At 39.2% G+C, this 14,725-nt stretch overlaps 1 protein-coding gene and 1 long non-coding RNA gene across 8 annotated transcripts in view; both read right to left on the minus strand.

The window, feature by feature from the left end:
- Window positions 1-1,250: 1,250 nt before the first annotated feature.
- LOC107580481 (signal peptide, CUB and EGF-like domain-containing protein 1) overlaps window positions 1,251-14,725 on the minus strand; it is an 82,344-nt gene continuing 68,869 nt past the window's right edge. For 4 of the 7 annotated variants that reach the window (XM_016266181.1, XM_016266208.1, XM_016266178.1 and 1 more), the window contains 12 exons: window positions 10,622-10,732; window positions 8,003-8,119; window positions 7,092-7,253; window positions 6,778-6,981; window positions 6,598-6,680; window positions 6,128-6,206; window positions 5,328-5,495; window positions 5,067-5,228; window positions 4,787-4,984; window positions 4,549-4,701; window positions 3,734-3,813; window positions 1,251-3,646 (listed from right to left, as the gene is read on the minus strand). In XM_016266181.1, coding sequence (XP_016121667.1) covers window positions 3,494-3,646; window positions 3,734-3,813; window positions 4,549-4,701; window positions 4,787-4,984; window positions 5,067-5,228; window positions 5,328-5,495; window positions 6,128-6,206; window positions 6,598-6,680; window positions 6,778-6,981; window positions 7,092-7,253; window positions 8,003-8,119; window positions 10,622-10,732 — 1,670 coding nt within the window. In that variant the 3' untranslated portion in view covers window positions 1,251-3,493. Of the gene's footprint in view, window positions 3,647-3,733; window positions 3,814-4,548; window positions 4,702-4,786; window positions 4,985-5,066; window positions 5,229-5,327; window positions 5,496-6,127; window positions 6,207-6,518; window positions 6,681-6,777; window positions 6,982-7,091; window positions 7,254-8,002; window positions 8,120-10,621; window positions 10,733-14,725 lie in introns of all 7 variants that reach the window. The other 3 variants (XM_016266213.1, XM_016266201.1, XM_016266195.1) reach the window with 2 other exon arrangements.
- Window positions 13,200-13,727, minus strand: LOC107580553 (uncharacterized). Its single transcript, XR_001608661.1, has 3 exons — window positions 13,615-13,727; window positions 13,397-13,519; window positions 13,200-13,313 (listed from the first exon to the last, which is right to left on the minus strand). It is a non-coding gene; the product is annotated as an uncharacterized lncRNA (long non-coding RNA).

Consider the following 14,725-nt stretch of genomic DNA (forward strand, 5'->3'; position numbering starts at 1 on the left):
ATATATATATATATATATATATATATATATATATATATATATATATATATATATTCATTCATATTCAAAAGTATGCGGTGCTGATTTACATAGCAGAAATATACTTACCTATTCAAACTCAAGCGTCTGACGCTGATACGCTTTCGCATAGACGCCTAATAAATAAACGGGAAGAGCGTGAAAACGCAGCGGCTCCGGTTCGCAGAGGCTCCCGCTGGTTTGTTTGAACTGAAGTCTCGTGGTGCCCCGGTATGTGTGTGTCTCCCGGTCGGAGACACTCCCCCTTGGCGCTGCTCTGGATCTTTCTCTCCTCCTCTTGCGAATCCTACTATGGCCAAGAGCTTTCAGTCTTGTAACTTCATCGCTGTTGTTGATAGAACCGGTTTTGTTGCTCACAGAAAAGTAAACCAAATAATTTGCGCCATTCGCGACGTATTATATAATATTATATTCGATAATAATCGATATTAATTTCACCAAATCAATGTCACCATGTTGTTTGCTACTTTTGTACACATTTAAAAATACACCTCAAACGCCGGCTGAAGCACTCAAACACTAATGTTTCCTCAGAAGAACCACCGTCTCCCTTTTAACCAATCAGTTAGGCGTCTACTGGATAAACGTCACGTACGTAATTAATATTCATGAGACACGCCTTTCCCGTAGTAGGATTTGTTAATTTCCTAGTATTTGAGAGTATATGACTCTCCTAGTCAGAGAGGATGTCTTAATATTTTATATATCTGCCATCTATATCAATATCTGTGCTGTCTAACCAAATATGGCATTTTTGTCTGACCTTGACCTGCATGCAATTAGCAGTAGCTTTTTAAAACTCAATCATACATAAAGATATACTAAACGCATATCAGTCTTGACCTGTCTGGTGGTTATGAAAATATGAATATCAACCTTTTTAGTTTACAAATGAGTTCCGAAATGCAAAAGCAAAAAACGAATCAATAAAAATTCATTAGAAATTGCTTGCGAAATCTTGGTGCACACTGCCCCTTTGTGGGGAGACAGCTGCATTATATTTTAGGATATATTAATATGACCATAAGAGGGCGACAAAGCATTCACAATGCCGTTAGGTTACATTTGGGTTATTTCCCCTAATTTTCCATTAAATTAGTTTGAACTAATATAATAATTATTATAAGCAACAGATGCTTCAAATGAAACCCAAAAGGTCAGCACAGCACACACACAGCATGAGATTTGAATGATTTATTAATAAAGTGAGGTCTTAACAATAATTCCCAGTCTCTTCTACACATCTTCTGGGGTTGATTTCACACTGCTGAATTGTTCATTCTTTTGTAAAGTGGCCATTTATCATAATGGGAAGCATACTATCACTAGCCTTCCAGAACAGTCCTGTACATGTTAGACCGTCACCTTCCCCAGCATATTGTCTCCTTCTACTGTAAATATGAACTTTAAAAAACTAACATTTGTACATAATTTACACATCTGTATTCATAAAGCTTACAAATCATGCCAGCAGCAGTCTTGAGTCACTCTCTCCATCTGAGGGGCAAAGTAGCTACTTATATGTGTGTGAAGCCATCGAGGGTGGGTGTACTAGTTGATTTTACATGTCAAATATTCGTTGTCTTCTTTTCTAATGGTAACAGTTGCTCAAACAGTCACATGCCTTTGTTTTAGTAATCAAATGAGACTATAAAATGTGATTAACACACACACACACACACACACACACACACACACACAAAGATCAACGATAGCCTGTGGTTATCTCACAAATCATAAATTGCTGTGCTAGCATAATACGGATTAGATCATGCATTTGTGTGTAATTAGGTAATGCATGAAGGTATGTTTATGTATGCTCAATGCAAGAGTGAATGTGTTTCCCTGTCCATATGTGGATATTAGAAATACAAGCATGAATAAGTGCTCATATACCAAAGCAGCTTTAGAATGATCAGTCCGTCCCTCCCTCCCAAACTGGAATATATGCAAAACTACACAGAATACTGTAAAATGACAGTTAATACTATCTGTATTTCTGTGACTGTATGGCACATTTAAATGTTTGTGTGATTTTTTTGTCCCTTTTTTCGCACTCCTATACAGTCCATAGACTTGCTAAAAGATCACTAAATCAGTTTACACAAAATGGGCAAATTATATTAAATAAAACTGTACCCGAACTACATATAGACACTCATTTCTTTTTTGTCTTCCTACAAGCGCATTCTGCTGATTTGTGAGGGGAAATTATCTGTTTTTTTTTTCTTTTTTGCCAGTCAACATTCACATACTTCAGGTATGTCATCTGTTTAACAAACAGCCTCTGATTTCATCCACAGTTCAACAAGAAGAGCAAAATATGTCTCTTTGTGCACAGCACAAAGGTGATATGTAATTATGTAATATGTGTGTTATAACTATGTAAAAGACCATAAGACTCTTAATCCAAATGGAATTTTTTGTTGTTCTGAATCAAAACGCATCCATTTCCATGAGTTCATGACACAACCAGCTCAAATAAAAATCTGACTTGGCAAAAATAACCCTAACATGTTTACAATTTCTCCAAATGTTCCATGCATGATAACAACCAGATTAACGACAAACCCATTGCATCATGTGAAATTAAAACACATGATATAAGCAACATCATAAGCAAACCCAGTGAAACATTATGGTACTTCAACACTTTTTTATATTAAACTACAAAAAAACTTATTATGAGATGATTATTATGAAATCTGTTTCTGTTGAGAGGGATAGGTGAGAATATCTTTTTGTATCCTGTAGAGGGGAAGTTTGGACATTTCATGTTTCTACACCCAAAGTAAAACATCTCTATACAACAAAAACATTAAAGGAAAACGTAACTTAGATTCCTTATTCTCTACAATATACAATTCAAGTGCAATTGAAGCTCCAAATACTAGTTAAACAACGTACACGTAACTCTAACTCTCGTACCGACAGGTAGTCTTTGCCTTTTATCTTGTTTTTTTTTCTCTTTCATTTGTCTGCCTTTGTCTTTTATGTTGTGGTCAGAGCAGAGAGCGATTCCTTTCTCATACAGTTTGAAAAGAAAACTTTAAGTGCACTAGGATATTGAAACCCCTTGTGCACATTAGGGGCATGAAAATAACTTTTTCAAAACAAGAATATATATCTGTTTGCGTCTGTATGTTTCCTAATATGCCATAAGTTTGCACATAATTTTTTGTACGCGCACACACACATATATACATACATCCATATACAAATATATACTGTAGATATCAAACATCCAAAGGGGGCTTTTGCAAAATCAAGCACATAAATATTAGCAAACAAAAAAAACAAAAACAAAAATGGACAAATGGACAAATCTCAGACAGGAAGAAGGCCAAACGTCTTTATCTTCTTGCAGTAGTGAGGCCTTCTGGGAGCTAGTGGAGAAAAGAGAGGAAGAGAGATGGGGATAGAGCCGGGGTCGTGGAAGAAATGTTCGGGGTTTCTATTTATACGGCCGTAGAAACCTGGACACTTTGGAGCGTAGCAGTTTGATAAAGGATCGTGGGAACATCTCCTTTGATTCCTGCGCGGTGTATTTAAAGTAGTTATGAGGGTGAGCCAGCACATCAAACAGAGCTTTAATCAGCTTCTTATCCTGAAAACACAGAAACAGAGAATTAAAAGTGGTAGATGAAGTCACCTTTGACTACAGTTACTTGCTGTAGTGAAAATATATGCTCACTTTTAATATCTCCTGGTGGTTTTCTGAGGCATAAAGTCGACCGTCTCGAACAATGTCCTCTATGAGTTGCTGGTAGTCTTCTGTAATGACAAACACATATTGCTTTCAACAACAAAAACTGATATACTGTATCTAGTAGTTATTATTTTTGTATACATCTTTTTTTTATTTATGATGTATGTATTACAATTTACAGTTTTTACATATTTTCAAATCTATTTTCTAATAATAATGTACCATATACCATTTTTGACAATATTTATGTACAAATCTGTATTTAATCAAAAATACAGTAAAAACCGTAATATTGTGAAACATTGTTACAATTTAAAATAACACTTTTCTATTTGAATATATTTTTAAATAATTAAAAATTTATTTATTTTAAAATGATTCATTACAAAAATTCATTTATTTATCCTGTGATGGTAAAGCTGAATTTTCAACATCATTACTCCAGTCTTCAGAAATCATTCTAATGTGCTGATTTGCTGCTCAATAAACAGTTCTGATCATCATCATTGTTGAAGGTGTTGCGCTGCTTAATATTTTTGTGGACATCATGATACTTTTTATTCCCCCAGGAATATTTAGAAATCTTTTGTAACATTATAAATGTCTTTAATGTCACAACTTAATGCATACTTGCTGAATAAAAGTATTAATATAAAAAAAAAAAATTTGACCCCAAACTTTTGAATGGTTGATTAATTATAAACACTGACTAAATCTACTGTACCATTCACTTCTAATGGTAACCTTACGGTTTACCTTACTGTAACCTTACACTTGGCTGTGTTCGGACTTTATCTTACCATCGTAAGTGACATATGGAACCTGAAATCCCTTTCCACTGTTTCCCTCATTAGATATGAACTGGATCCACAGCTTGCGTGAACGGGAGGTGAAGGCGATTGGTCGCTCATAAGTTTGGCATGTCTCATAAGTTGTAATGGAAGTGGGCTGGGCTAAAAAAAAAGAGGGGAGGAGCTCAATAACTTGGTTTCTTGCTGCAATAATTAACCAGCATCCAAAATGACAGGTATACCATACCACTCTTCCTCATGACAAGAACATCCCCACACTCGTCCTCAATTGGGAGGAAGATCTCTGGTACAACAATAAGGATGCGCCTCTTGTTCGGAGGGTTAATGGTCCAGACGCAGTTCACATTAGACGGATAGTCGCCAGGATAGTTGGGAGATTCGATGTAGCCCATGAAATCTCCCAGCTCACCACCACATAGCTGATCTGCACGGGATAAAACAGACAGACCATTGAATTCACTGCTTATTATGTGATCTGTGAGTGGATTTGCAAGAATCTGACTTACTTTTGCAGTGAGATACATTGTTAGCGCCGTCAAAATCTGTAGTGGTGTTTCCAGGGCAGGTGATGCAGTAGTTCTGTCCGGACTCAGACTGGTAGGTACCACCCGGACAACGGATGCACCGGTGTGTGGTGGCATTATAATAATGCCCGAGAGCACAGTGAACTGGAAATAAGGGGAAGAGAGAATGCAAATTATATAAGCACATAAGAAATGTGCACGCTTTGAAGTGTTATCCAGGAGTTGCAGTGTTTCCCAGCATACCTTTGGCTTCACAGTCTCTAAAGGATGTGCTGCCCGTGTGTTTAGTCATGAGTCCTCCTCCACAAGGGAAACACAACACACGGCCCGGCTCAGGCTGGAAGGTTCCCAGCGGGCAAGGCTGACACGGATGGAAACCATCAGCAGAGAACTGACCGGCAGGACACTGGCCTACAACCAGAGAATGAATTAAGTCACATTTTAAACATTTAATAAATAAAAACAGAACTTGCACACTACGGTTTAAAAGTTTGGGGTTGGTAAAATTTGCGGTTGAGTAAAATGCAGTAAAACATATTGTGTTATATTACACTACCACTGTATAGAAATGCACAACCTGAACATTTAACTAAATAACTATAAACAGAAAAGTGTTTGTATCATGATTTCTTTTTAATTCCACAAGGGAGAGCTAAAAGCAAAGCGGTCTCAATCAATAGTCAACTGAACTTAAGTATTGAAGTATTATGAGCATTGTGTGCAATGCAACACGCATGAGAATCACCTAAAAATGGGTTAGTATTGAGGTGTGGCTGTGCTTGAGCTGCTCTAATGGTCAAATTGAGCTTCTACCAATTGATCCAGACTTTGCTCAGTCCTTCATAGGAAATGGCACATTTGCATGATAATGGGCAATTCTGAGATTTTCGGGCAATATTGACCCCCGAATTTCTAAATGTATTGATTAATTTAAAAAAAGGGGATGGTCTTGCATCAATCAGTTCCAATAATCAATAGGTGTTACATTACCATCACAAAGCTATTCATTGATTGAGTGTTTTCTAATGTGTATCCACACACACCTCCACACTCGGAGACGTTCTTGGCCCCTGCGATGCCCTGTCCCTCGGTGCTGGGGCAGGGCTCGCAGGACAGCTGGCCCTCTCTGGAATCACCTAAAAATGAGTTAGTATTGAGGTGTGGCTGTGCTTGAGCTGCTCTAATGGTCAAATTGAGCTTCTACCAATTGATCCAGACTTTGCTCAGTCCTTCATAGGAAATGGCACATTTGCATGATAATGGGCAATTCTGAGATTTTCGGGCAATATTGACCCCCGAATTTCTAAATGTATTGATTAATTTAAAAAAAGGGGATGGTCTTGCATCAATCAGTTCCAATAATCAATAGGTGTTACATTACCATCACAAAGCTATTCATTGATTGAGTGTTTTCTAATGTGTATCCACACACACCTCCACACTCGGAGACGTTCTTGGCCCCTGCGATGCCCTGTCCCTCGGTGCTGGGGCAGGGCTCGCAGGACAGCTGGCCCTCTCTGTCCTGATAGGTTCCTGGCGGACATATCATGCACTGTTCCTGTTCTCCGCTGTAGAACGTTCCCACACCGCAGCTGACTGGGAGATACATGGACACACAGAAACGCACACAGACTTATGAAACGGTCTTCAATACACCAGTTCAGAAAACAAAAGCATTTCACAGAATGCTCACCACACTTCCCGTCGGTGAGGACTTGCCCTATGCTGCAGGCCTCATCTCCATCTGTCTGCCGCACGGCACGCTGGGCCACCTCGTACGCCGTGCCGGAGAACTGAATGTAGAACTGCTGCTTACTGATGGACTTCCTTAGTGTGCGCATGGCGTTCTGCAGCCTCAGTTTGGTCTTCTCACGCACACAGTCCACGTTACATGATTCTGACACATATATAAGTATGAAAAAAATCACATTTGTATTCTAAAGTCACAGATGGCATGACATTGTGAACATAGAGAGAACTAATGTATACACATTAAGGCAATGTTACCTGAGGCTTCCTCTTCTTTCATTTCCATCTCAAACTCCGCTGTGATGTGGGAGACTTCTTTGGATGGAGACTTACGGCCACGACGGCGCTTTTTGGAAGAGTCGCACTTCAGATTCACAAATGTCACCTGACAGTCGTCTGTGCAGGGGAACTGACCAGCTGCTGAAAGAAAAGGAAAGATAAATGGGAAAGAAAAACGTATGTAATCAGGAAAGGAGAAGAGAAAAAGTAAGTGAAACAGGAAACAAGAATAAAGGAAGGATACAGAAAAGAAAAGGAAACGGGTAGAAAGATCAAATAAAAGAGAAAAAGCAAATGAGAAAGAAAAGGAAAGGAAAGTAAACAACAGGAAAAAAGAAAAGGGAAAATGTGAAGAAAAAATGATAGGGAACAGAAAATGGAAATGGGGAAAAAAGAAGAGAAAAGAAAAAAGTGAAAAGTAGAAGACATGAAGCATGAAGGGGAAGGTAAATAGAAAAAAGGAAAGGAGAAAAAGAGGAAATAGGAAAAGAAAAATGGAAAGGAAAAGAAACAGGAGAAGGCAGAAAATGTAAAGAGATCAGGAAAAATAAGTAGTGAAAAAAGGAAAGAAAACAGGAAACAGTAAATAAAAACAAGCAAACAAAAAAGATTAAAGGAGAAGAGAAGAAAAAGCAGGACAATGGAGAAGAAAACAGGAATAAGAAAAAGAGGGAAAAGGAAAATGATAAAAAGAAAAGACGACAAAAGAAAATGAAATGAAAAGGGAATAGTAACAACGTAAAGAAAAAGACAAAAAAGGAAAGGAAAAATCAAGAAATGAAAATGGAAAGAAAAAAGAGGAGAAGAAAAATGAGTTAGACTATACAGGTTTCATAATTTTACGAAAACATACTTTTGAATGTGCAGTGTTTGGGTGTGTTATTTCTCACCCTGAAGGCCCTGTTTTCCCATTTCCCTGTGTTTCTCCTTATTGCGGGGTCTCAGGTGGCACTTGGCGTCTTTGATCTTAAACCGTGCTTTCTGCTTCACAGGCTGGGCCAGCGTCTCTGATGGACAGGAAATCGGCAAAGTCTCACTTTCACTTGCATGGTTTGGATAATAATCATGGAAAACAACAAAATATAAGGCCTTTTAGAAATCCAACATTCAAACACACTAAATCTGTCCTGTGGGCTGAGCGGCCCATTCCAAAGTATTAAAAATGTGAGTATCTAGTTTAGCACAATAAGTCCAAAGTCAGTGAGTGAATGAAGGGAGACGACAGGTCAGGAGTTGAAGTGAGAACACACTGCGGTTGAGGACTTCAGCTGGTCTTCTAGAACCATATCGAGCGGGTGGCGGTTTTGGACCCTGGCAGTAGGAGTTTGGTAGTGAACCTTTCAGCAATGTTTTTTTTTTTTCTTCAGAATGTGTGAATCGAGCGTGAACTGTCTGTTTACTCGTTCTCCCCGGGCCCCGAGTGTAGAGGCCCTCAAGAGCCGCTGTGGTAGAATCCCGTCTGTGTATTTCAAATCTTTCAGCATGTAGATGTGCAGCCAGCACAGAGTCATTTACTCAGGTTCACAGCATTCCTATGTATGCCGTCCAAAACAAGAAGCGGTATGTGTGTGTGTGTATGCGAGAGTATTTCTAAGCAGTCTGTCTGTCTGTCCGAGTCTTGCTTTGCTGTCCAAAATCTACACAACGAACCACATGGGGAATGTCGAATTCTGAGAGCTGGGAAAGAGAGAGTACTGGGGATAATAGTAGCGTGTTTGTGACCTCAGCAGGGTTGAATGATGGGACCTGTACTAATTCTCTGAGCCCTTTTTTAGTGATCCAATGTCTGTCATGCAATGTAATGGAGTGGAACAGGTCATGCCACATGAGTCGTTTACAGTTGTCCTGTCTGATCTCTGCTGGAGGGGCCAAAAAAGCCAGAGAGGCATTCTGGGACAAGGCAAGGGCACGTGAATGTCTGCGCCCTTAGTGAACCGAGAGTCTGAGATGTAAGACATACTAGACTTAAAGTGCAAGGAAAGGAAAGGAACGGAAAGGAAACAAGAAAAAAGAGAGGAGATTAAGCAAAGTAAACAGAAAAAAAGGAGAAAAGGGAAAGAAAAGAGATACACCTGTGCCTCTTAGAAACTGGAAATTAAATGACAGGTCAGGACAAGAAAGGCAAGGAAATTGGAAAAAGATGAGATAAAGGAAAGGGAATAGGAAACGGGAGAAGAGATAAAGAAAAGGAAAAGAAACGGGAAAGTAGAAAGGAAAGGGGAAAAAGAAATAGTGATAAAGGAAAGGGAATAGAAAACTGGAGAAGAGAAAGAAAATGAAAAGGAACAGGAAAAAGCAGAGGAGAAAGAAAATGAAAGGAAAAAGTGATAAAGGAAAGGGAATAAGAAACTAGAAAAGAGATAAAGATAAAGAAAGGAAACAATGAAAGAAAATAGGAAAAAGAAGAGATTAAAGAAAGGGAACAGGAAATGGGAGAAGAGGAAATGAGAAAAAGGAAAGGGGAGAGGAAAGGAAAGAAAAAGGAAAAGAAAAGATGAAGGGTAAGAAAGGAAAAGAAATAGGAAAAGGAAACAAGATAATAGTGAAGAGGAAAAAATGAAATAGAAGAAAAAGGAGATGGATGGAAAGAAACAGAAAAGGATCAAAAGAAAAATTAAAGAAAGGGGAAGAAAAAGAAAGGAAAAAACAGAAACTGGAAAAGTAAAGGAAAACAAAACAAGAAAAAGCAAGTAAAGAAAACAGAAAAATGTGTAAAGGAAACAAGAAAAGGGAGAAGACAGCGTTTAAAGAAAAGATGAAGGGTAAGAAAGGAAAAGAAATAGGAAAAGGAAACAAGATAATAGTGAAGAGGAAAAAATGAAATAGAAGAAAAAGGAGATGGATGGAAAGAAACAGAAAAGGAAAAGGATCAAAAGAAAAATTAAAGAAAGGGGAAGAAAAAGAAAGGAAAAAACAGAAACTGGAAAAGTAAAGGAAAACAAAACAAGAAAAAGAAGAAAAAAACAGAAAAAGCAAGTAAAGAAAACAGAAAAATGTGTAAAGGAAACAAGAAAAGGGAGAAGACAGCGTTTAAAGAAAAGATAACAAGGAAAGGAATGTAATGGAAAGAAACAGAAAAGGAGGAATATAAAGTATAGGAGACAAGAAGCAGTAGAAGAAGAAAATGAGGAAAGAGAACAGAAAAAGAAAGGAAAGAAACAAGGTAAAAAGGAAAGGACAATGAAACAAGAATTGGGAAGAGTTGAAATAGTAAACTAAACAAGAGAAAGAAAAGGAAAGAGAAGAGAAAAAGGAATGGAAAAACAAGTGTTTGGTCTTATGATCTTTGTCTCAATTCTTATGTGAATTGAGTTATGTAGTGCACTATATTTTGCAGTGCATACTATAGTGCATGCTAGCTTTGTAATGCATGCTAGACTACTGTTTGTAGTGCATACTTGACAGTAGTACTGTACATACATGTTTATGAGAGAGAACGTAGCCTTTGTGTTAGAGCTGTGCAGATAAACCACAGTTCAGTACAGGATGTAGACAGATGTAAGATGTACCTGTGCAGGTTTGCATGGAGCTACTGCTGGAAGTAGTGATGTTCCTCTTCACTGGAACTTTACCTGCCTGGACAGGTACACCGCAGCTCAGAGTGTAACTGTTCTCAGAGTCTAAATCACACACACGCACATAGAAAAAAAACGTTTAAACAGATGTTCCAGGTCCAGGTGCTGCATGCACCTGAGTAATGTTTTGTAGTGCGTGTGTATGATGTATGTGTGTGTGAGTGGAGAGGGTTGGCTGTCAGGATGACAGAGTATTGGGAATTTGTCTAGAGAGTCATTGGCCTGACTTCGGCCTTGCCACAAATCGTCCAATGGCAGGCTGAATATTTCTGTTGGCGTGAGGCTACAGACCCCGGGTGAACAGGATTAAAAGAGGTTTTATACAGCTTTAGTGCTCACTGTTTGAACCCGAGGAGACCATTAACACACATGTACAGAGAATCCAAAAGTCATAAACACACACACACACACACACTCACAAAGATAAATACTCATATATTCCGATTCACATGGATCTTATTTACAGATGAAAATGTGATTTTATTCATTTGATTTATTCTAGTACTTACTATTAGGACACACTTAAGTGTTAAGACAATTCAACATCTTTAGAAGGACTGTGAGTTGTAGCAAGCTTTATTCTCATACAGTTCCTGTTCTTGCTCATTCCATCAGACTCTTCATCATCCTAATGATTCAGATTTGCTTTGTTTAGTGCATTAAATATGCATCATGGCTAAAACCAAGACTGACCCTAAGGCACATGTGATATAAGGTTTGAACCATTAGAGGGCAGCAGAGGGCAATGACTGTTTGTGCCAATAACCATAAATAATAATTTCCTTTTAGATGTGTGACATTTACAATATAGAATGTGCATTTTTTAAGTGTAACAAATCAAACTGCACTCTATGTATCCGAAAACAACACAGAATCACATGCTGTTCAACTAAGTTCCACAGAAATCCCAAAAAGTGAGGTACTAACCTGCCAGGAAAAGGGCGTTTGACGGACAGGACAGCGAACACACCTCCCCTCCACCTGTCTTGATGCAGCTGAGCTGAGCGCGAGGTGCTGGCTTCCCATTCGGGAGACATTTTACCGCCTCTGAGGGACAAGCAGGTACGGTTACCATGGAAACGGCAAACATTATGGGATATTTCATGACGAGGAACAAACGGAAGCCTTACCAACACAGTCTTTCTTGTTCCAGTGGAGCTTTTGTCCAGGGGGACACACACACTCGTAACTGCCCAGTGTGTTCAAACAGCCGTATTCACAGCTCCCGTTATTAATGCTGCACTCGTCAATATCTGTCACACACAGATGTCAGTTCATCCATCAGAATGTGACTTTTGATATTTAAAAGAGTGAGAACCATTGGCTGGTTTCGAGATTTTGAACTCACCACCACAGCGTGTGAGGCCATAGAGACTGTAACCTTTGTGACACACACACTCAAAGCTTCCCGGATAGTTGATGCAGATGTGGTCACATGCCCTCTCAAAGGAGCACTCGTCAATATCTGCAGAAGACAAAAGCAAAGCACACAATATCATTAAAGCAATCACTTGTGTGTAATCATTTCCTGGCTTGTAGTAAAAATGGTGATTTCATCAGGATCCTTGGATACTCACCATCAGTATCCTAAAAGAGAAACTCTTTTAACTTTTTTTTTTAGAGTAGTGTGAAAAAAATCGGAATTCAGTCACTTGAACCATGTAATGTTAATGTGGCCTAAGTGATAAGATCACCCAGTGGTAATCACCCAGAACACCCTAGAAGCTACTGTGAAACCACCTAGCAACCACCCTGAACATCCTATCAGCCACACAGCAACTACCCTGAACACACTCTTGAAACCACCTAGCAACCATCCTGATCACTCTAGCAGCATTCTAACAATCACCAAGAATGCTCTAGTGAGCTGCATAGCAACTACCCCTTAAACCCTAGAAACCCCATAGCAATCATATTAAACTTCCTAACAACCACACAGCAACTACCCTGAAGTACAGAGAATCCAAAAGTCATAAACACACACACACACACACTCACAAAGATAAATACTCATATATTCCGATTCACATGGATCTTATTTACAGATGAAAATGTGATTTTATTCATTTGATTTATTCTAGTATTTACTATTAGGACACACTTAAGTGTTAAGACAATTCAACATCTTTAGAAGGACTGTGAGTTGTAGCAAGCTTTATTCTCATACAGTTCCTGTTCTTGCTCATTCCATCAGACTCTTCATCATCCTAATGATTCAGATTTGCTTTGTTTAGTGCATTAAATATGCATCATGGCTAAAACCAAGACTGACCCTAAGGCACATGTGATATAAGGTTTGAACCATTAGAGGGCAGCAGAGGGCAATGACTGTTTGTGCCAATAACCATAAATAATAATTTCCTTTTAGATGTGTGACATTTACAATATAGAATGTGCATTTTTTAAGTGTAACAAATCAAACTGCACTCTATGTATCCGAAAACAACACAGAATCACATGCTGTTCAACTAAGTTCCACAGAAATCCCAAAAAGTGAGGTACTAACCTGCCAGGAAAAGGGCGTTTGACGGACAGGACAGCGAACACACCTCCCCTCCACCTGTCTTGATGCAGCTGAGCTGAGCGCGAGGTGCTGGCTTCCCATTCGGGAGACATTTTACCGCCTCTGAGGGACAAGCAGGTACGGTTACCATGGAAACGGCAAACATTATGGGATATTTCATGACGAGGAACAAACGGAAGCCTTACCAACACAGTCTTTCTTGTTCCAGTGGAGCTTTTGTCCAGGGGGACACACACACTCGTAACTGCCCAGTGTGTTCAAACAGCCGTATTCACAGCTCCCGTTATTAATGCTGCACTCGTCAATATCTGTCACACACAGATGTCAGTTCATCCATCAGAATGTGACTTTTGATATTTAAAAGAGTGAGAACCATTGGCTGGTTTCGAGATTTTGAACTCACCACCACAGCGTGTGAGGCCATAGAGACTGTAACCTTTGTGACACACACACTCAAAGCTTCCCGGATAGTTGATGCAGATGTGGTCACATGCCCTCTCAAAGGAGCACTCGTCAATATCTGCAGAAGACAAAAGCAAAGCACACAATATCATTAAAGCAATCACTTGTGTGTAATCATTTCCTGGCTTGTAGTAAAAATGGTGATTTCATCAGGATCCTTGGATACTCACCATCAGTATCCTAAAAGAGAAACTCTTTTAACTTTTTTTTTTAGAGTAGTGTGAAAAAAATCGGAATTCAGTCACTTGAACCATGTAATGTTAATGTGGCCTAAGTGATAAGATCACCCAGTGGTAATCACCCAGAACACCCTAGAAGCTACTGTGAAACCACCTAGCAACCACCCTGAACATCCTATCAGCCACACAGCAACTACCCTGAACACACTCTTGAAACCACCTAGCAACCATCCTGATCACTCTAGCAGCATTCTAACAATCACCAAGAATGCTCTAGTGAGCTGCATAGCAACTACCCCTTAAACCCTAGAAACCCCATAGCAATCATATTAAACTTCCTAACAACCACACAGCAACTACCCTGAACACCCTCGAAACCACCAGGCAACCATCCTAATAGCGACATAGAAAGTGCATAGCAACTAACCTGAACAACCTAGAAACCACTACCACCCAGAACACCATAGTAACCATCTAGCAAGGCCCTAGCACCCACTCAGAACACCTTAGTAACCAAACAGAAACAGCCTGGCAACTGTCCACAACTCCCTAGCATCACTGCTGTCAAAATGTTTTAAAAAAGTCAACTTGTTACACCCACACCAGACTGGCAGCTATTTCCCCCCTGATAGATCGTCTGTCATCAAGAGAATAAAAAAAGCTAATAAATAATTAAAAACTAAAAGTGTAGCTTTAAAAATAAAGCAAGGGATAATACACAAAAAGAGATAAGAATGACAAAAAGACGGATAGATCATCTTAGAAGAGCTGGTGCAGCCAAAACATAGCGCTTCACCAACACACCCCTCAATAAAAACACACATACACACCCCCCACACATTGATAGCCAGGAATAGGGTGGTGTGGTGTTTT

The sequence above is a fragment of the Sinocyclocheilus grahami genome, unplaced genomic scaffold (assembly GCF_001515645.1).
Source record: "Sinocyclocheilus grahami isolate Dianchi unplaced genomic scaffold, SAMN03320097.WGS_v1.1 scaffold33.1, whole genome shotgun sequence".
NCBI lineage: Eukaryota > Metazoa > Chordata > Actinopteri > Cypriniformes > Cyprinidae > Sinocyclocheilus > Sinocyclocheilus grahami.